The sequence below is a fragment of the Camarhynchus parvulus genome, chromosome 2 (genome assembly GCF_901933205.1).
Source record: "Camarhynchus parvulus chromosome 2, STF_HiC, whole genome shotgun sequence".
NCBI lineage: Eukaryota > Metazoa > Chordata > Aves > Passeriformes > Thraupidae > Camarhynchus > Camarhynchus parvulus.
This window is the reverse complement of record NC_044572.1, coordinates 124,943,221-124,965,671: the sequence shown is the minus strand read 5'-3', so window position 1 is coordinate 124,965,671 and position 22,451 is coordinate 124,943,221. Positions and strand designations below refer to the sequence as shown.

The window sequence follows — 22,451 nt, the reverse complement described above, 5'->3', positions numbered from 1 at the left end:
ATAGTTGTCAAGGTATGGGTTTAAAGTTTTAAAATCCATATTTTGGTTTTGGGTTAGTTGTCTTTTTTTTTGAGGGGGGGTGTACAATGGTGGGCATGTTATATGTGGAAGCTTTTCAAAGGTTGAGATTTGACACCTTTTTCTGAAGCTCTTTGTATGCATTTCAAGATATCTTCATTCTCATCACACACATTTCAAGATCCAGGTGCTTCAGAACATAGCCTGCCCAACTGATACCTTATAAATTACAAAATGATTCCTGATGGGGAAGCAAACTCATAGCAAATTAATTTAAAAACTAGCACCAAAATCTAACCCAGTGTTCAATAGACTTTTGTTCAAAAGTTTTGTGAGGGCATCTTTCATTATACATTCAAATTTGATGATAATTTGTAGTGATTGCTCAAAATTAACACTTCCTTCTGCTATCAAGAGAGAAGATACCTACTTAGAGAAAATTTCTTAACCTGTCCATACAGTCTTGCATTCATGTTCAGTGTCACTGAAACCAATTCCCAATGTATGTATTTAGTAATTATGTTTAATATGCAACCATGTGAACAGATTACACTCCTTACCAAAATTAAAATAACAGCAAGAAAGCAAAAAAAATAGAAGTATAGATTTATTAGAGAAGTTATCTAAAATACAATATTATTTTCCTTTTTAAATTAGAACATATATTATTTCAATGAAAAGATATTTTGTATTATTTCTATGGTAATAACAACTTTTAAAGAAAACATTTAATTTAGAACATTTTTAATTAAAAAACCCAACACTAACATTAAGACGTAACTAAGGCTGTTGACAGCACAGGTAAAAATGCAAAATAGTCTCAAAAATATTTACATGTCAGTTTCTTAAAATCTAAGTCTAATTCTAAATATTCATTTTGCTTAACTTGCTCAAAATACCTTTTTCTCTAAATTATAGCTAGATTCTGTATTCCTGTGCTTCTTACAAAGCTTCAAGTTATCGTTAGTTACGTGTACTATCACACCAGTAGATGAGGTTTCTTAAAATGGCTTATTTTGCTACCACCATGTCCTCTCCCAAGTGGCCAACTTACTGTTATACCAAAGTGTCAGTCGCAGTAATAGTCACCAAAATGCACGCAGCCACCCACCCCCTGCCTCCCCCAACCCCACACCTTAAGAACCCTTTCCCATTCAGCCAAGAGCCTTTCACATTTCAATAGCTGGCATTTCAGATGCAGAGCAAAAGAAAGTAAATGGATCTGGGAGACGACAAGATGTTGCCTGGGCACACACGGCAAATTTTGATTTGGGCTTAGCAAAAGGGGCTCCTCACAAACACAGCAATTCCTAACACTCTCAGCACTGAGGTTACTGGAAGGAGGCTCTGACTTCTCTGCTCTTCAAAGGCTGACATGGGCGCCAGTTGTCCACCATATGGCACACGGGCTCATTCTCAGCATTGAAGCAAAGGCCACGGAGTTTGCACATCTGTGGGAAAAGGCACAAATATCCTCAAATGCATCCTCTCATTTCAGCACGACTTTTTGAAACTACACATCTGGGGCCTGAACCAGAGCTCTGACCCAAAGTTTTGACAGTACGAGTAGCCTAGAGATGGCATCAGCACCTACGGGTCTGCATTTCATCCACACCATTTCCAGCCTTGACATAGCCTCTCCTGTCCACAAAATATCCTGGCAAGAACTGTGAAAGCACAAAAAACAAGGACATAGACACATATTTTCTGATCTCTGCAAGCGAAGAGCTGTTTGTCCTTGATCCAGATATGAATTGAAATCCTTTCAGAATCCTCTGCAAGTTATACAGTTTGGCTGTTTTTTTTTAAGTTCACTTGAAATAATAACAATTAAAAATGGCTTTACCCTTGGGTCAAAATAAAGCTGTTGAATGAATTCAAATTATCCTGATTTTCAAATGCTGTGAGGGGAAACCTGCTTCACATCAACAGGAGCATACTGTATAATTATGGTACTTGTTCCTAGAGTACAACTGGTGTTTCCACAATCTGATGTAAAAAAAATCACCTTTATGTCTAAATAGGAATCTCCAAAACTCACAAAAAGATTGTGCCAAAGTAATAACCTGCCCCAAACACAATCTCACACAGGCAGGTAGAAGTGCTGATGAATGTATGTAGGTGGGACACAAGATTTCCTACAAATCAGGTTCTAGACCAGGTTTTTTCCACATTCAAGGAAAAAAGACCTCAGCAGTGACCTGCGTCCTCTGGATTTCACCTTTGGGACCAACCAGAACAAAGTTCAGAGCTCAACCTCTGACAGGAACTGCTGCATCCATCACAACAAGTGATAGCAGGCTTGCTATACCCTACTCTTATACTCAGCTTCTTTTTAGCTTTGGAAAACCTAACCACCTTAAACCTTGAATCAATACTCTCATATATGATTTCTTGTTTTGATCAGTATGGGAATGAAAAAGTAAACTGCCACACAGTGTGGAAATCTTGATGATAGCATGGAGGGATGTGTAAGGGAGAAATAAGTGGTAACTTTTACCACTTGTAGGTGGTTGGAGTAGGTAGAGTAGAAAAAAAACACTATTTTGGTGGGTGTGCTCCTGCCTTATAATAAAACCATATTTGCAAACTTTGGATTATCAACAGTAATAGGAATAGTTTGGAGTAGTGTCAACTTTAATGCTCCTTTGCAGTTTACTAAAGACAAAAATTAAAATAAATTACTGCTATAGTTATTACTTCCAATAGATCTTCCTTATCACATATTCTATGGATGTTGTCTGCTTCTAAAACTTCTCAGTTGCATTTCTAAAACAGCTTCTAAAACAGCTCAGTTGCATTTTCTTTCCTATCTATCCTAGAAACCCCCTAGAATTAGGTGCAGGTTGTTAGCATGTCTACCATCAATAAAAGATACTTAGGAATTTGAAGGTTAAAGCCCTTCAGGGCTGTTTTGTATTTATAGGCCCTAGATTCTATTTATATCTCTCAAGCACACAGATCTGAACCCAAAAATGGAATCTTGCCTGCACGTAATTTCATTAATGGATAGTACGGAAAGCTGTGGCCAAGAGTGATTTAATCTGCACAAACTTCTTCCTACTAGGAAGACTACCCTTCTCAGGCTGGTCAACAGAGTATTTTCTTAGGCAGCAGACTTCTGGAATCTGCAAATTTTGCCTCTTCCAAACAATGGGAGCTTTGTTAGAATCATCACAAAGCTGCGTAGGATTTCCCAGTCTGTTCTGTGACAAATAACTTGCAAAAAGAGCTCAGTGTCCTGGAAATGCTGGAAAATCAACGGGTCAACTACAGCTCTACTGTACACTCTACAACTACTACTCACAGTGTGAGACTGTGGATGCAGCACACATGGTCCCCTGGTGCTTTGTAAACCTGGCCTTTTCAGAGCAAGCAGACCCAGAGAGGTAATTGCATGTACAGTAAACCTGCTGATGCTCACAATACATGCTGGAATAAATCTGCATGTGCAAATGGTCCTTTCATGCATGCCTCAATTTTCCAGATTTTTACCACATGACAGCTCTAACCATGTATCCGGAAAATATCTGATAATTTTTTTCAACTTCCCCCAATCCTCCCTGAAGTGCCCAAATAGAAGACAGTCTTACATTCTACAGCAAACTACATCCACAGGCAGAAGCAGAGTCCTGTCAGGATTACCACTTCAGATAGATATTTTTGACATGTGATGCTAGCTAATACCCTGCACAGCTCTGCACTAACACTGCCACTTCAAAGATCCCCTGGTGGGATGAACTGAAGCCATCAGTGCAACTCCAGTACACATCTACTGGTACCATCCATTGGAAACCTACCTGCTCAGGGCTCACAGTGATGGGCTCCTTCAGAACGTGCCAGATCACACATTCAAGCAGTGGTGGAGTTGTCAGTGAGCCAGGGTATGTCCAGTAGTCTCTGCACGCAGGAAGGAGTCCAGTGGGGTCAAAGTTTGTAAAGGAAGCTTGCTTTCCCTACAATAAAATAAGCAGATGGGGTGATGTCAGGGAGAGAACATATACACACACTAGGATTGCAGTAGTGAAGTCTCCTAGGAAAGCTCCATGGTTGTAGAAAGGCAAAAATGGAATTTGGCACCAAGTGTTGCATACCAACTATAGTACCTTTGGGGTTAAATACTCTCAGCAATATATTTCTTACAAGATTTTCAAGATATTGCTCCTCATATCAAATGCGGCATTTATGTTCCTTAGTCTTAGAGATAAGGTTTAACCTTGCCTGAAAAACAATGAGATTTCAGATGCCTTGTACACAGATTGCATGGGAAACAGAACCTGTGAGACCTGTTGGAGAGTCCATTGCAGTAAGCAGCATTATCCCTTTGCCACAAAGGGCACCTGATGAGAAAGATGCCAGCATAGTCTCATTTCTTACCTTTCCTGTCCACAATTCTTATTGGCCTTTACCCACTATGAAGGTGCCTAATTACTCACTAAGTACTTTTAGTTTCTCATTACTCAGCACACTAAAATCACACACACTGCACACAATATTTAAGATTCAGGAAGACTTTTCCCCCCTAAATTATATATCCTGATCAAACTGTTTATCTGAACTCTCTCTAGAAATAGCCAAGAGAACATGCCCTCTTTGAAAAAGGAAATTTAACCCACAGATGCACAGAGGGGAAATGCCTTTTCCATCTGTTACCACAGATGAGAAAGGGCACCTGTAGTTTAGATTAGGAAGATGAATCCTATCCTATAGGCTTAAATACAGTTAAAAGACAGAGAAATGTAGTCACAAAGATAGGAAATAACCACTGTATCTAGTACTCCATGCTCTCTACCTCAACTACATTCCAATCTGTTTTGCTTTTAGAATTATAGAAGCACTTGTGCTGATGGCAGGAAGTTTGTTTTACTTTCATATATGCAGGAAGCTGGGAAGAAGTAAAAAACTGTACTTTCCAAAGAAGATAGCATAGTTGTGATGGGTGTCCATCAACATAGACGGCAAGTATTACCTTGGTTTGAATGGAGCTCAGAGCATCCACAACCTTCTGCATCTCAGGCTTGGCATTTCCCACCTGTAATACAAACCATAAGAAAATAAAAATAACCATGCATTCTCATGACACCTTTAGTTTTCTGTTACAGTTCTCAAGGAAACTTTTTTTTTTCAGCTGCATTTCATTACATAATAGGAGTATTACAGTGTAAGTGACTTAACCAGGCTCTGTAAAATCATGCCAGTTGAAAGTGAGCACAAACAGGTCAGCCAGGGACACTGGACACAATGAAGCTATTTTCATTTACAGTGTGTGGATTTATTTTTGGACCTAAGCTGTTCTTCTTTTATGGAAGTCACTCTCCCAATAAAATAGTCACCCTCAGTGAGGCCAGGACGGAATACTACGTACTGCTGGAGCAGACACCTCCTCAAGCTAGCTGTCAAGACAATTCAACTAACACAAAACACTCTGGCATTTAACAATGACAAGAAAAGGAAAATAGGTGTTATTTAGGCTGGTCACAGTGCAGATGCACACACACAACTTGGTCAGTTATGCACATCACATTTCACCGGTAAGGTAGCATCACTGTCTTGATGAAGGCAAGAATGCTGCTACAGGGCTGCCACAGTGATGGATGGCAGTCACACTCCATGGCCAGTGTACAATTTTCATAGATAAAGGAAGGTAAGAATTTGGAGCACCACCTAGTTTGGTATGGATTTGGGCAGTACAGCACAATACTGCCTTATTCTCTATTTTCTGCTCTTAGGCTCTCCCCACAACACAATGAATTTGCTGGACAAATAATAAAAAAGTAAAAGTTTAACAAACCTTCATGAAGATGCCCACCACCGCTAAACCATCAGGATGCTTCACAGCTTCAGCAAATTTACCATATTTTACATTCCAGTGAACAATATGGAGCTGGGGGCAAGAAAACAAAGAAGCACTGTGAAGATGATATTCCATCCAGAATACTTCACAAATAAAGATGCAGGGAAGTAATTTATTAAGAGCAAGATGGTGTTTTACTGCTGAGGTTTGAAAGCTTTTGTGTACAGTTAAGAATTTGTTGAATTATTTATCTACTTTAAAGTTTCATTTATTCAAAGAGATTTCTGTAATGTGTTTTATTTTTCTCCTCACTCCTAGTCTCTGGAGAGTTTTAAAGGCAAACTGTGGCTGTATCATTCTGCTTTTCATGTGGTGAAACTCCTGTTATCTTCAGCATAAGTTTTTCCCACATACAGCCCACAGGATTTCGATGTAGTATTTTAATACTATATATCCTGGAGTTCTGAGCACACTGACATACATTGCCAGTGTCAGAAGAAGCAGAGAAGACACATTAACTACAGATTTGACTCACAATTTGAAAGGTTTTTTTTTAAAAAAAGCCAGATCTGCCCTTTGCTGGAAAGGCTTGGAAAAGAATATGAAATTAATCTCCAGATCATGTTAGCCAGGATATTACTTTCTTTTTAATTTCCAAGTTATTTCTAATTTAAGTTCATCAGGCTGTTTCCCCACATCTGCAAGTCAAGTTGAACAAGTAATTATGGTACTGTGAAAGACAGAAGGTAATTGAAGTATCTCAGATAAGACAAAAGCTACTTCCCTCATGAAAAGGCAGCAGAGCCAATGAATTTGTGGAGCAGTTTCTTTTATCTGTCAATGCAAATCACAGGTATGTTCCACAAATATGTACTTATGAATATATTTTAGAAGTCAGTCACAGAAACCAGAGGTAGATTTCTAAACAGGGGATGAGGAAAGGTGAGATGCAAGGCACTAAGGTCACTCAGTTTCTGTATCAGACTGTAATATGGAGTCTTAAGTGGTCTGAGGGACACCTGGAGTCTCAAGGGATCACAAAGAGTGCCAGACTGCACTTTACTGTCTGCCCTCTTCATAACTCTCCTTGATTCTTTGCTACCAAAATATGAAAATGTCTGCCCCAAAATTATTCTACTGCTTTTATAAAGACCTCTGATGTTAAAAATTGAAGCTAGGAAAAGGGGAGGTGCATGTACAGATGTGCTGCAATTCTCTTTTTTCATAATTTCCAAGAATCATAGAGAAAGCAGGGGAAAATACAGGTATTATTAATGTGGGGTTTTCTGTTTCTCTTTGACATGAAGTAGCTGAGAAAAATTACAAGCCTAATGTTCTGCTCTTGCAAGGACTATGTTCTAAGGTGGCATCATACCAAAATTGTCTAGGGTAACCTTCTCCTGTGAGTATCTGCAGTGAAAGTGCTACTGTGGTGGAATACTTAATACTTAAAAAAAACCCAAACCTCATTATACAAAGAAGACTGGAGAAAGTAAAGCCTACCTCTGCATCATACTTCACACCATCCACAGTGTGCTCAGATCCCTGGCCATCACAGGATCCCCAGTGAATGTGAAACTGCACCAGCCTGTAGACTCCATCCAGCGCTCCTCCTTGCACCACTGTAAAATAAAAGCAAATCACATAATTTTTGTTATCAAGTCTCCCTTCAAACTGAAACAGCTATCTCAAGTCTTTTATGTGATTTACAGTTCATTGCATGCTGCCATGCTACTCCAGATCATCCTCAATGGTACATTACTGCAATACACCAAAATTGATAATAAATGCATAAAAACATAAGTGACTTTACAGTGAGCATCTCATCAGCAATTTAACAGGCATGCTAGTATTACAAATGATGAGGGAAGATGTAACTTTTCTGTCACCAATAGATTAAAAAAGCCTTTTGTAAGAGGCCCACGTAGAATCATCCTAAGGAAGTACATTTGAAGACTCAATCATCTTCCATGTACAGATGTAGTCTGTTCTTTCATTTTAGATACTTCATCCATTTAGGCCTTAATCCTGCAAATCCTGTGGCAGATTGGATTGAGTAAAATGATTTTGGTTCCAATTTAAACCTGAACACCTGTTAGCCATGGGTTAGCTTTCTTGCAGCAAGGTAAAGCACTGCGCACAGGACAAGACAGTGCAGAGATGTGAATTCAAATCTCTTGTCCTTCTCATTGTGGTAAAAAGGGCAATGCTTACACAGATGGACTTTTTGGAAATGAGTTGTTTATTTATGCTCTCCATTATCTGGCATTACTTGTGCTATGGGACTGCTCTGAGTGAAGCTCCCAGACACACTTTGAATTATACAAGAGCAAGCTCCCTTATTCTGCTTGTTAGTTTTACCCGCCTACTCCAACTGTGACCAATCACCATTATGATTTGCAGGATCAAGCCCTACCACTGCAAAATGCTGAGGGCACAGAAAATGTCTTCTCCAGTGCAGCATAACGCACAGAATAATAATAAATAGTTCTATTAAATAGAGGTATTTATCTAAGTTATCAGAGAAAGGTTCCACACCAGTTTGTGGTTTGGTTGGGGATTTTTTCATTTTTTCCCCCAAGCATCTCAAATCCAAATTCAAAATTAAATCTTTAAGTTGTTATTATTTAAAAATTTAAAAACAAAAAGTAATTTGAAGTGTTAGATATCTTAAGAGACCAATTTCTCTCTATAAATACCTATATACAATAAAGTGACAGAAGAGTGCTGACATCAGATATTACATGTAAGTGTGCTCTGTGTATGTGCCAAAAAATTATTCTGTGGAGTAAAGATGCTTTCCTCTCAGTCTGCAATTAGTCTAGACACTACCACAATACGTGCAGGTGTGGAAACATGTATCAAATGCTGACTGGGAAAGTGGCTGCAGGTTTGAAAAAGCCCCGTTATATACAAGCATGGACAACACTAGCCATAGGTATAAAAAATAAGGTGAGAAAGATTTCACAAAAAAATTTGCATTACATGAAATTGAAGTAAGATTTCTTAAAAATATGTTAGTTTCCACCAGTGTTCCCTATGCATGCAAAATTTGGGTTCAGTGGACAAATCTAGAATTTGCCAAGGGCTCCTTAGGTAAATATATTTAGAAGTCTCCCAACATGTATCTTTACTTTAAAAACATGAATAGATGTTCCACTGCAACCTGTGTAATTTCCAATACTGTAGCCAACAGACCAGGACTTGCCCTACCTATTTCCAAGCTAAGTGATCCAAAGAACAGTGTCTACTTAAAGTAATCAAATAGGAATTTTTCTTATTCTGCTTTTACATTTCTGCGTGTGCTAGTTACCAAGAAGCATAACTGTTGCAAGCACAGGGCTACAAATCTGAGTACTTGTTTCAGAACAGCGGCTGTAGAAGGGCGTTAGTTCCTTTTGGAAATGAAGTAACTGGTTACTGTGTCTTTACAGATACAAAATCGTTTAATGTATACAACGTCCTGTTTCATTTTAAAATGATGCCATGGAGTTACAATGTTTCAGTTCCTTTAGCTCGCAGTCTTGCCGGTTGTTGCAGGTACAAATGGAGTCAGGTTCCACCACTCCTGGACCTCAGAAAGCACTAGCACAGCACAGGTTAATCTGCCATTATTAATCAATGGAAAGCATGCTGAAAAGCAGAACCATGCAATGTTCTTGAGTTCATTTGCAGTGTTATTTCTCCACACAAAGTTTGCTGTAGTCTCAAAACCCCAAAAGATGCAGAAAAATCTCTTTGCAGTTTTTGCTTACTTTTCTCATTCTGTGGTTCTCAAATCCAGCATTAGCTTATTTTGACTCACAGCAGAGCATTCAAAGAAAGTAATAATTAGATTAGTGTGAATTAATACATATCCAGCAGGCTTAATTACAGAATGGCCCTCTTGTTCTAGCCCATGTTAAGCAGTTATTTTACTTTTAACACTTCTCAGTCTTTCCAAGAAAGTAAAACTAAACTTAAAAGGCAAAGTAGGAATGATAGAACTGCTTTTTTATTCAGAGCAAGCTTTTCAAACCATAGATAAATGCTACCAGCTTTTGCAATATAAAAGCCCACAGAGCATCAGAACAACATTGATATCAGCAACTTCCCTGTCTTTGTTCCATCTGACAGGAATATCAATTCGAGGCCATGTTGAAAAAAAATGTCCAACCTTTCCATCCCTTTTTTTAAAAAGAATGGGGAAGTTCTGATCCCTATTGGAGCATTTCATCATTAGCTCCCTTACTTTTGCAATCAGTATTAGTGAAAACCATCCTGAAAATACCTATGTAGCTGTGATCCTTTCTGTTTTATAGCACAGCTTCACATGCAACACTGTCTGAAAACAGCACTAGAGGAGCTGAAAAAACATTATTTTCTCACAAATTCCATTTACTCAAGACAGTTGTCATAACCTGGTCTTGTGTTATAGCCCAAGAGGCAACAGTTTGACAGTGCCCATTCTTCTTTTCCACTATTAGACACTTATTAGACAAATTTGGAGCTATTTTCCTTAGATTAAGAAAAAGTAATTTTTTTCCATTACCATTCTATCTTCTACCTTTTACTGGAAAAGTTATACTAGCAACATCCAGTAATTATATTTCGCTGTTAAATGTTCTTGTAACTTGGTCTAAATTAGGTGAACTCAAGTGTTAGAAACACTAACTCAGGAAGTCAAATAAGCACCCAAACTTTTCCATTTATGTGACTTATACCAACTGTGGGATACAGAAGGTGAAGTTTATTTGACTCCATTACACTTTCTTGGGATATTTGAAAACACACAGAAATCAAAGGGTGCTTTGCTGCATCTGGTACAGCTGTTTACTAAGGCTACACACCTTCACTGTTCTATTTAAAGGAATGTTGGTGAACAGTTATCCTTCCAATGTAAAACAGAACAGCCTTGTAAAAAATACTGTGGACCACTTCATACCTTTTTTCAGGAAGTGGCAGCATCCAGATCTAAATTTCTGTAGGAATACTATGGGAATTCCTGTTATTTAGCTAACTCCTATGGAATGTTCTCTTTATGCAGAGCAGAAGACTAATACACCTCATAAGGCCAATAAACATGTCAAAGGATTAATCAAAATGGAGGAACTACAAGACTGTTTAATAAGTTAGACTGAATTCCTTCATGTCATACAGATTAGTGTGACAAGATAAAACACTACTGTAAAGTTTGTCAATCTGAGAAAAATACAGAATGAGAACATGTTCTACAAATGAGAATCACTGACTACAAAGCTCCTTCCAGTAGCTGAAATAATGGGTCCACTAGAGTACAGTAGATGTCCAAAGGCTCCAGACTTGGAGAATTAATTCTAATTGAGATTCTACCAAAAAAAAAAACAAACCCAGCAGCAGGGAATTTCAAACATCTACCTTTGAGCACAGCCCTCTTACTCACACACTGCTTTAGCACAAAGAAAACCATGATTTTGTATCAGCCTACAGTAGGTGTGATGTCTAAATAATATTCTAGGCATATGTTTATGTTAACATATGCATAGTACACACATTAGTGCTAACATTTGGTAAGCTTTTGTGTGTACACAGACATCTGTACAATGGAAAACAGGACAAAGAGACAAAGCAGATGAAGCTTTACTTGAGGCAAGAAAAAAAACCTACTTGAGCACCATGTACTATTAATGACATGAAAGAGGCTCTTATCAGGATGCTCAGGAATTAGCCTTGTGTTCTTATGCAAGGATGGGCTTCCCATCTGACAGACTAGAGTTCAGTTAGGGTGAGCTGCCATTTCTGTGAAGCATGGAGTACAGAGGATCACATTTTGTGAGATGTTTCCTTCTTTATGTTATCTCTTTCAGACATTCCTCCTAGGACATTGTATCATGACAAGCAACAAGAGCAAGACAGCACCAAAGCATCTGACTATAGGGCTCATATTTGCAGAAAACATCTGTAATGTGTTTCCCTATGAGAAAAAAAAAAGATATATCATAAGGAAAAAAAAAACCAAAACAAACCTACTTCTGACCTTGCTAGAAACTTAGCTTGATAAGGCTACAAGGATGTTCCACAGAGATAGACCAGAATAAAACAGCTGCCAAAACACAGCAAGTCCTGAAGACGTGTATCTGCAGCAGATCAGTGGTTCCAATTCACCTCAGTTGAACTATTTCACCCAGACTGAGCAGCAGCCAGGAAGACTCTGACCTGCTTCAGGATACCAAGTAATTTAGGTTCTTAACATTCCTCCAACTCCCTGGGACCAGCAGAGCTTATTTCTTATGCAGTCTCTTAAACAAAAATTCCCTGAGAATCATAAGATGCTTACTGAGTCTCTGACCAGCCTTCTGCCCTCACATTTCACACTCTATAGGCTTACAACAACTTTGAGAACCAGTTTGGAAGAATTAAAATTCTCTTGAAAGTATCGACTGATTTAATTTCTAATAGTAATACTTGAATACTAATGCAGTGGCTGCTCACTCTACTGAAAATTGTGTACTGGACAGTGTTCATACTGCGCTCAGATCTAATGAAGGACTAGCAAACTCAAGGTGTGAGCATTGCCTCTAAGTATGCAGCAGTCCCTCATGCCTGTAAGTAAATAAACAAATTATCAGCTGAGAAGAGTGGTAATCGTGACATCTGGCACACAGCTTCATTACAGTTTAAAAATAAACTTTTCCAAGTGGCCCCAGCTGATAACAGCTGACTAGTTTCTCCTGGTTTTGCATTAAAAGCGCCTCTAGAGGAGGGATTAGCAAAAGGAAAGGAAGGAAGTTTCCATGATTGTTAAATTCACAATCCAAGTCAAATTTCTGCTCAGAAATTGCATGTTAATATTAAAAAAAAAAAAAAAAAAAAACAAAACCCAAACACCCCCCCCCCCCAAACAAGCCAACCCCACCCCAGTGTAAACGAAGAAGGACACTTCTCTGTAAAGAAACGAAGACCTGAAACATGCAGGACTAATCTCATGCCCTCTCATCTTCCTTTCCAGTTCCTGGAAATACTGGAACTATTCAAGTTACTTGTTTATACAGACTTTGCAGCTTCTGCTGATCCCAATTCACAGGAAAAATGACTTAAAGATCACACACCCTTGAAATCTCTGACTTTTTAGCCAAGCCATGCACAACATTACTTGTGACATAAGCAGGTGTCTGAATACAGTTCCCTATATCTATAATCAGTTCTCTGATTCCAAAGGATCAACATATTCATTGCTTAAGCAATGTGGACCTTCAATGCATGACCCTATACTGATGACATGCAATATTATTCTGGCATGGTTAATATTGTATCTTTAGATCTGGGAAGCCTAAAAATAGACCAGTAGCAGTGACTTAGATTTAGAGTTGTGCCTTAAAGACAGCAGATCTACATGTTTCTTCTTTCGTTTACCAGCTGAAGTGGAAGTGTAGAAGAGCAACAATGGCACTATTTTCAAAGAAACTCACTGCCAACTGAGCAGTGCTGATGCACTGGCTCTTCAATAACCACCATGAAAAAATAGATTAGTTTATTTACAGTGAGTCATAATTCAAGACAGTTGAAGTGTATGCATTAATATTTACAATTATAGAAAGAATCAGGTAATATATTGGATTACAACTACTGAAGGACTCTCAAAGGGAGCTAGCATCAAGGTGGATGCAGTATTTTCATTTTCAAGGTCTTCTCATAATTTTTAAGTTCTACTATGACTTAATATTTGCAAAAATGTCAGATTTATTTGGGACACTGACTTGAATTTCAATACTCTAGCTCAGCAACAAGGAGAAGGAAAAAATTAAGTGACTTAGCCACAAGCATAAATTACCAGCACATTTTGTCAAGTCTCTAGAGTTTAACACCATAGTTTCAATTCACTCCTGTCAGGTTCTACAGCTAAAATATAATATTTTAACATTCTTGTTACAGAATAAATTCATGGCTAATTGACTTCTATTATAAGCTCATCAAACACTTGGTCAGAAAATGCAGAATACAGAGTCTACTGTTGTGAACATGTCTTACTTGAATTTCAGAACTTAGATAAATTCTCAAAGACTCTCTGGAAAAAACTCACACAGAAAACACACTTTGTGCATGTTACAAAATATTTCAGGCTCTTGAGGGTTTTTTGAGCAGTCACATCCTGTGGTTTTATGGCTCTGAGAGGTCACTATTTACTTCTGTCTTTTAAAGTGAGGGAAGTGATACACAAGTCCTTACAGAAGACTGGAATATGCAACTTTTAATATGACAAAAGAAGTACCCTTAATGAGACTCCTTTGCTGTAAAGTTCTTCTATTATAGTTATACATCTTATTTGAAGAGTTATCATCATCAGTTTCTTCACTCATACATGTAGGGTCTGGTTCCATTACCAGAGTGGATAAACCTGAATTCAAAGTTTTATTCCTAGTAACACTTTTATCATAATGACTTCTGGCTGTCAAAATTAAGAAGAAATTTTTGAAATTAAAGAATTTTGAAGATGAATACCTACAAATACTTTTTGTTCCACTACTATTAAAAGACAGTGGACATGAAAATTAAGAAAGCAACTACAAGAACTGAAGGCAAAGACTGACTAAGTAACAACTGAATGGGGAAGTTCAGAATTCAGTTTCTACATACAAACCCAAGAAAGCATTCCAGAAGGCTCCAAGCATACAAAATAGAATATACCTATTTTCTTTATGCTGTTACTACCTGCTTGGAATTTTTTTAATTGCAATTGTGTATTTTAATTGTATTATTCATTACATTATTATTAAATATTATTTATTATCTTTTAAACTGCATTTTTTATATTCAGAAGAGCAGGAGTGATCAAACAGACACTAAGACCTAGAACTGCTGTTCAGACGGCTTCAGTGTCGTTAGTTATGAGACTGACGGTTCTTAATGAAATGGATCTACTTTGCGTGCAGTTACTCATCTTGAAGATTTTTCACAAACAATGATCTTATTACTTCATTTTGTGCCTACTACTACAGATAATTCATTACCACATATGGGACAGCTCATAGGAACAAGCAATACAACCTGTGGGAAGTATTTGCAGGATATTATTCCATTGTCTTCTGTAAAACATACCAGCACATCGCATAACCTCACATAGCTTCTCCCTGTGATTGTTGTGTGATGTCTAAGCAAGAACTGGATATGCACATTTGAGTCTCAAATTGAGAATCAAGCAGATACAAGTCAAAGACAGCTCTATTTTGTGTAATGAAAGTAGGTTACCTAGTTAACTGCATACAAATGAAGCCATTTAGTGTGCTGCCAGGTAGATTCTATGCTCTGTAAATTTCAATAGGAAGTCTAGTAGTGAATGATCCACCCTACTCAGCTTCACAGAAATCTGTTTAGTGGTTTTTGTTTCTAAAGAATAATAATTTTTTGCTTCACTAATAGAGATACTGAGAATATTTCTACTTGCATCTCCTATCCTCCCACTCTGAAAGCTGTGTCACTGTGTATTTGTCAAAGGATCCCTGTCACAGATGCTCTGGTTCTGCACTGACTTCTCATAAAGAGCATTCTTCCTGCAGACGTTCTTTAAATTATTTTATGTTCCTGCCATTTTTTCCTCACAACCAGATTTTCACAGTTCTTTCCAGACTTAGGTACACACCAAATGAACACAATAGTTCTTTTACACTGTGGAGACCTGAACCTGATTCCTTTGGGTTCAGTAAGAGCAGGAGTAGACTTGCATGTATCTGGTAAGAAAATCTTTGGTTTTTTACACTGGATCATTTACCTTATTCTCCATGACACTGTTAAATTGAACACGGTGCAGCTCCTTTAGCTTCCCAGTGTTTCAAAAAAATAGACAGAGGTCAGAATACCTTTTTCCTCTCCTTTTTAAAATGGTACAAATATCAACATTGATACTTTTCATAAATTATATATGAACCTATGTGTATTTATACAACTGTTAACACTTATATCTGACCACTTAATATTGTCCAGCATAAAAACTATAGCTAAAATACAAAGTCGAATTCTTAGGGCACTGCTGAATGTCTGTTATACCACTGTATTACATTAGTTACAAAAACCTTGTATTTTTAGTAGGCACAGATCATTTGGTTTCAGCACCATTCCCTAAATGACATGCCCAACAAAACTCTTAGGAAAAATAGGACACTTGCTCAAGCAAGTTAAATCAGGCAGTGTATAGAGAAGGCAGTGACTTACAACAGGATTGTTTTTGCTGCCCAAATTAAAAAATAAAGGCACATTCATTGTGGCAGGGTGATGACTTCTGCAAATGCAGCCATATGAAAAACTACTATCAAAGACAACATACAGAACCCTTGTTGCAAGGACAGCTTGGATTCAGCCTGCCCATCAGAAAGACTGTTCTTTTCAGTAAGGATTACTAAGGTTTTGCAGGATTCTGTGCTTAATTTCACCACAGAGCACAATGAACAGCAAGGGACTGTGGACCTGACTGCCTGCTAACAAACTTTGTAGGAATGCGTCAGACACTTTATCTAGAAAGCCCAGCATCAAGAAACGCCAGGGATAATGTTTTTTTGAGTTACAAAAGAACAAAGAGGTATTTTCTAATCATTCCTCTGATTCTGTACTAACCTGGGAGCATATTGGCTTCAGAAACATGAAATAATATTTTGATAACCAAAGAAACTATTTCCACTTCAAGTTGTTAACTGTAATCCTTTGCTATTCTAAGGCCATTATTTTCCTACAATGTATTTTGCCTCTTCTTTTAACCATTTGATCAGTAGCTTATGATAACCTCTGCCTAAAATGATTCCTGTCAAATACTTTAAATTTTTTTTCTTTCCACAGCCAAGCCCTTATCCCAATCCTTCTGATTTATACAAAAATAAACCGATTCGCCTCACTGAAGTTTAGTTGCCTAGACAAGCCTTAGTTCTCTTCTAATGGGATCTCAGTTTCCTGTTTGCTGAATCCTCACCTTATAGAAACCAGAATATTTTGGTCTATTTTCATCCTTAAAAAAACTTTTGGATTTAGTATATATTTTAGTAAGTTTTAGTAGCAATTTCTGCCATTCCCCTCCTGCACACGAAGGTGAGGTCTCACCTGACTTGTCAGAAGAATCATCAAACTCCACGTTGAAGGAGTGCCCGTTGTTGACGATGTTTCTGGCCGTGCTGGCATCATAGCTGAAGCTAAGAGGCTTCAGAGAGGAGTCGTACTTGGCGGACTTGCGGCAGATGTCAATTGGGGACTGGCGCTCTCCATTGGCGATGGGAAAGTGCTCATGCCAGTGAGCGGGTCCTGTAAGACAGCGAAACGCAACTCAGTGGGAAAAGACACAAAGTTAGGGGGATAAAAGCGATAATCCTCCTTCTGGAAATCGGGATGTTCGAACACCAGCATCAGCCTTTAACTGCGTGCCACTCGCGTGGGCCGGCGGCAGCGGCAGCAGAGGCGAGCGGAGGTCCCACCGGGGCACCGAGGCACCCGATAGCCACACAGCCTCGGCGCCTGAGGTGGGGGCTGTACCGGGGAGTCCTCGGGGACACCCCGTCCTGTGGGGTAGCGCCGCATTCCCTTCCCGAAGTAAAGGAATGTGAGCAGGGAAGCAGGAGATGCTCCGGCACAGCGTGCGGAGCGCCGGACGCGCTGCCCGGGCGCAGGTGCATTTCAAGGTTACGGGAAAGAAGCGCTACGAGCTCGCTGCCGCTCCAGGCTAGGGCTCCGCGGGGCAGCAGCGGGCACGTCCCGGGCGCGGCTGCCGGGGACCTGCCGGCAGGTGTCCTGCACCGCCGGGCACTCACCGTCGTGGCTGCCGTATCCCCAGTGGTGGGACATGGTGCGCGGCCCTGCTCTGCCCGTGGAGGCTGTCACAGCACCGTGGCCCCAGAGCTCTCTCAGGGGCTTTTATACCCTCCCGCCAACTCCATGCCCTTCTCTGCGGCCAGAGGAGGGGTGGGGAGTGCGGGCGAGGGCGGAGGGAGACTCCGCTGGGGGCGGAGAGAGCGGTCCCTTATAATCCGCCATCGGCCGCGGAGCTGTTGCGGGCCCGGCGAAGAGCGCCCCCGGCAGGCAGGCGGGCGGGCGGTGCGAGGCGGGTCGGCCCGGCCGCAGGCAAGGTGGGGGTGCAGGGGCTGCCGGGCCCCCCTGGTCCCCTCCGCGTCCCCTCCGCCCTCCCCCTTCCGCCCTCCTTCCGCGCATCGCGCACCTGCGGGCGCTGCGGGGCGCCGTGACCTTGGGAGGTGCCGGCGGCTGGGCCGAGCAGCGCGCCGGGAGCCGGTGCGGGGCGGGCGGCGGGAGCCAGAGTGCGGTGTGAGAGAGGAAGCGGGTGTGCGTCCGTGTGTCCCTCGGTCTGTGTGTGTGTCTGTGTGTACGTGCGGGTGCGCGGCGCGGCAGGGCGGTCGGGTGCTGCTCCCTGCTGGGAGCGGGGGGAAAAGAGGGAAGAGGGCAGCCCGGCAGGGCAGTTCGGCAGTGCCGGAGGGTCTTGCAGCCGGGGTTTATCATAGGTGCCAGGTTTTGGAGGCGCCGATCGGCGGAGTTACGGAGAGGAACTGTGGTGGGGCTTCAGGAGGGCGGGGACGACAGCGCTTTTTGCTCCGTAGCGCGTTTTACCTGATCGCCTCCGGAGAAGCTGCAGGTCGAGCTGCGCTTACGTGTAATTCTTATCATTGAGGCATTGCACACTTAACTGTGAGAGCGGCTCAGCTACCGCTCTCCAGGCTGGATTAGCGAGAACAAAACTGTGCAATACATATTTTAGATGTTTTCCTATTGCGCAACGCTCCGGTGTTCTGTGGGAGGACGGGAGGGATCGGACCTTGGCAGCCCTTGCAGCGGCGGCTCCGTTCCGCGTTGTGCCGGCTCCCCTCGGCCCGGCGCTGCGGTGGGGAGGGCTGGCCCCGAGGGGCAGCGCCTGCCCGAGTGCGCTTGCAGATGGTCCGGTTCGCAGGCTTTTCTATGTCTTTCTGCTCGGAGCAGTTTTCGATATGGAAATGACATTGTAACTTAACCCCATTTTCTTATTAAGATGGTTTATTTAAATCTGGTTTTAATATTGTTCTGTTGTGGTTTAACCACGGGGGTCTAGGTTCTGTTTCAGTGAGGTCATTGTAAATCTAGAATAACAACACCAGAATGACTTCATCATTTACATTCAGCATTGTAAAATCTGTGTCTTTTGTTTGTATTTGTAAGAGGAGGGAGAAAAGTCTATTTGTGTAATGGGTACTATTGGTAACAGCAAACGTAACCAGCTGGAAATTGCTTACAAAAATTACAAGAATTTCTGAGACCCTTTCAAGTATAAGCAGAAAATATTTAAAGCTTATTAGTGATTAACACAGTGTGTGTCCTCACATTTGCATGCTTCAATATGGTTTAGCGACCACAAAATGGAAATGTGATGGCAAAACTGTATACACAGAAGTTATTTAGAAATGGCTGTGGCGTGGGATGTAGAACAACAAATAAAAATGCGTGTTACACATTTATTAGTCATTCCTTGTTTGATCATTATAGATACTTTGTATCAATCACTTTCAAATCTGCCAGTCGTGCTATCCAGTATACCAACAGTCAGTAAATGCAGAGATACACAAATCCATATAGGTAAGAACCCTCGAAGAACAAAGCAAAAACCATCCCTTTATGTTGTAAGAAGGAATAAGATTTTGGTAGCTTTCAGAAGGTTTCCTGCCATTCCATTTTACTATTGAAAAAATCCATTCAGCCTGATTCCTCCATACTCTCACAAGTCAAGTTTCCACTGACGTCAACAGGAGTACCATATAAAGAACAAGTAACAGGATTAAACACGACACAATGTTTGGCATGGTAAGCTTCCTAAAAGATCTTAGGGCTCTTACCAGGGAAATTAAGTCACCAGCATCACCAAGGGACTAGGATTTTTAATTTCTTGAAACTTCATTTTCTTATCAGTAGATAAATGTGGTGCATGCTAAGCACACAAACATAACATCCACAAATAGAAAGTCCAGTGCTCTTAAAATTAAATACCTATTTTCCTTGATCATTCAGCAGTACTTGCAGGCTTGAGCCCATGCCAAGGGACTAATGAGAGCCTGGCATTGACTTGGGCTTGTTGATTCCAGCTTCTTTCTTTTCTGTCTTCCACCCACATCAGACTCATAATCTGTGACTGTGGCTTTATGGCAAAATGCAGTGCCTCAGACAAAGCCAAAAGCTAGCCCCGAGAGAAAGGTGGATACTAGAAATGGTACAATCAATAACACTGCACATGCGTAAAGCTGCAAGGCATTTTAGGAACAGCAGAAGGACACAATGCACATCAGCTCTGTGTCTGCCGCAGTTCAGGCTTCTCAGAGAAATCCAAACTCTGCTCCATGAGGCTGCTCCTCTCTGCCACAGTGGTGATGAGGTCAGTAGAATGACACATACAAACGAGGCCTGCTTGCCTGTACAGAATATGTAGGAGCAGCTCCTAAAGTACATGTTCACAAATCCTGTGGCAACAGAAGCATTATAAATACATTTCAAGCAATACGAATACAGGGAACAGATTAGGTAATTACTGTAACCATTTGATTACTCATGATTGACATTAACATTTTGGGTAGAAAAGATGCCAGTGTAATCTTGTCTCCCTTTCTGTCACTACCAGTACCATATACTGTGAAGGTTTTTAGAAACCAATAAAGCCAGATGCCATTCTTCATCTCTCCTCAATTTCTTAGAGTCAGATCACATCCAAATGTGGTAAACAAATTGATGTTCCTAGATTTGATGGTACTTCTGAATCATATTAAATGCAAACAGAAGTAGCATCAATAACTTCAGTAAGCGCAAACTGTTCACTCACTCAGATGCCTCCATGCTGTTTATGGTACTTATTCATGGGCAAAGGACAGTACAAAGCCTGTACATCACTTAGGCTCCACTTGAATTCTGTTTTGAAGTTTTACATATCACAGAACAGTTGTTGACTCTGTGGCCAGGAACGGCACATCCTGTTTGTGTATGTTTTATGAAATTTCCTGAAATATATTTTTATGGTGATTATTATTACTTGTGAAGCACAGAAAATGTCAGTACAGATGGAAAATGGCACAGATACTTCTATATCAAAGCCTTTTTTTTCTTAGTAAATTACCAACTTCTAGTAGTACTCTGGCTGCAGGAGTGATGACCTGCCACACAGGCTGTAACCTGCTAGACATTCTTAGCAGGAGTGCATCCAGTGATTATGCTGTAAATCTACCTTTTAATTTTCATGGTAGATTTTCAACTCTGAAAATCTATTTGCAGTCTTTTTTTAACATTAACAGTCATGTTACTGTTCAGTGCTGAGCAAGATGCAGAAGAACCTTGCAGTGTTCTGATTCATTCTAGCAATTCTGCGAAAGTTAAATGCAATTATGAAAATAAAAGTAATTTTTGGTCCTCTGTCAGGTTGGAGTCCTTTCTTGTGTTACAAAAATGATGGTTTACTACTAATTTCTAATGAGAGACTAATGCAAGTACTAGCAAGGCAAGCTTCATGGCATGTCAGTGCAGTGGAAAAAGCCTGACTGCTTCTCTTGCTGAGTTCTAACTATTGCTGAAACAAGCCACTTCATTGCATTTTGAAATATACATACACACTTTGAAATATACCACATTTAAGTAATCTCTGCTATAAAAATGAACAAGCTTGACTACACTAATAAACTTTATTTTCCAAAAAAAAGCTATTTGTCACAATTAAGTGAAATTACATCCGCTTGATAAAGCCCTGTGCAGTGTAAAATTAATGCCAATAAGGACATTTTAGTTAAGTCCTGCATCCTGCATCTTCTCATACCAGGCTAATGTATTGGTTCACTAGCTGCCATGATGTTTGAACTGTCTCACAACCTGGCCTTTAGGTGTCTCATCTTTACAGTTTCAGGTGCTATTTCCTTGTTCATGTGATAGTGTGCCTTCCTCCTCACATGAATGTGTCTGTGATCATCATCCTGACTTCTCACTATGTAACCTTCTGCAAATACACTCCATAATGTTTTGAAAACCCCTGCCTCCTGCAACTGGCATTGTGCCATGTGGTAAACTTACATCAACTCCCACTGGAAGTCTATTACCAGGATGCACATGAGAGTATTGCAAGGCAACGGCGGCAGCAGCAGCGTGCCAGTCCGACACAGTACAACACTGCATACGCAAAGGATTTAAAACTGGTTTATAAAATAATCAAAGCCGTCAGCTTCCAGCTGGTCACAGGGAAGTCACTCATTATTCCTCTGCCAAGAGTTGCCAGCACTATTTGGAAGATTATGAGAAGATGACGTTAACTCTAGAGTTCCTGCCCACCAAGGTCAGCAAGTTATAAGTTCTTCTTTTAAAAAGTTACTAGCATCCAAAAGTTTCTTGCTTCTGACACCCTTAGTAACTTCTGGAAGCAAAAAGTTACATTTGGATAGAACATAAAACATTTTATTGTACTGGTACACTGATGAAAATGAAAATCTTTCTTCTGCTGTAGTGAAAAATAGTTAATGTAGCTCATACTCATATTTGGACTCACCAAATATTACAGCTTTAGAAACATTAAAATGAGTGCAGTGTGAGTGAGAAGGGAATTCCCAAAAGACAGAATAGAAAGTTCCAAAATAAACCTGGGTATGTTTCCAAAAACAAAAGAAAAGGTAGGAAATCAGTTTGTGAAACTGAACTAAAGAAGAGAGAA

The 22,451-nt window shown here is 40.2% G+C and overlaps 1 protein-coding gene across 1 annotated transcript; it reads right to left on the bottom strand.

The window, feature by feature from the left end:
- Positions 1-614: 614 nt before the first annotated feature.
- Positions 615-17,723, bottom strand: LOC115917551 (carbonic anhydrase 2). Its single transcript, XM_030971682.1, has 7 exons — positions 17,554-17,723; positions 16,853-17,050; positions 7,316-7,434; positions 5,810-5,902; positions 4,988-5,050; positions 3,819-3,974; positions 615-1,469 (listed from the first exon to the last, which is right to left on the bottom strand). Exons 1-7 carry the CDS (start codon positions 17,585-17,587, stop codon positions 1,350-1,352), a joined length of 783 nt encoding a protein of 260 aa, XP_030827542.1. The 5' UTR covers positions 17,588-17,723; the 3' UTR covers positions 615-1,349.
- Positions 17,724-22,451: the final 4,728 nt, after the last annotated feature.

Bases quoted from the DNA above. Each gene is read 5' to 3' on its own strand.
- LOC115917551 (XM_030971682.1), bottom strand. From the start codon at position 17,587: ATGTCCCACCACTGGGGATACGGCAGCCACGACG. The intron at 5,051-5,809 runs GTTTGTTAAACT...TTTGTATTACAG, and splicing joins TGGTGGGCATCTTCATGAAG to GTGGGAAATGCCAAGCCTGA. The intron at 1,470-3,818 runs GTAGGTTTCCAA...CTTTTCCCACAG, and splicing joins TCACTGTGAGCCCTGAGCAG to ATGTGCAAACTCCGTGGCCT.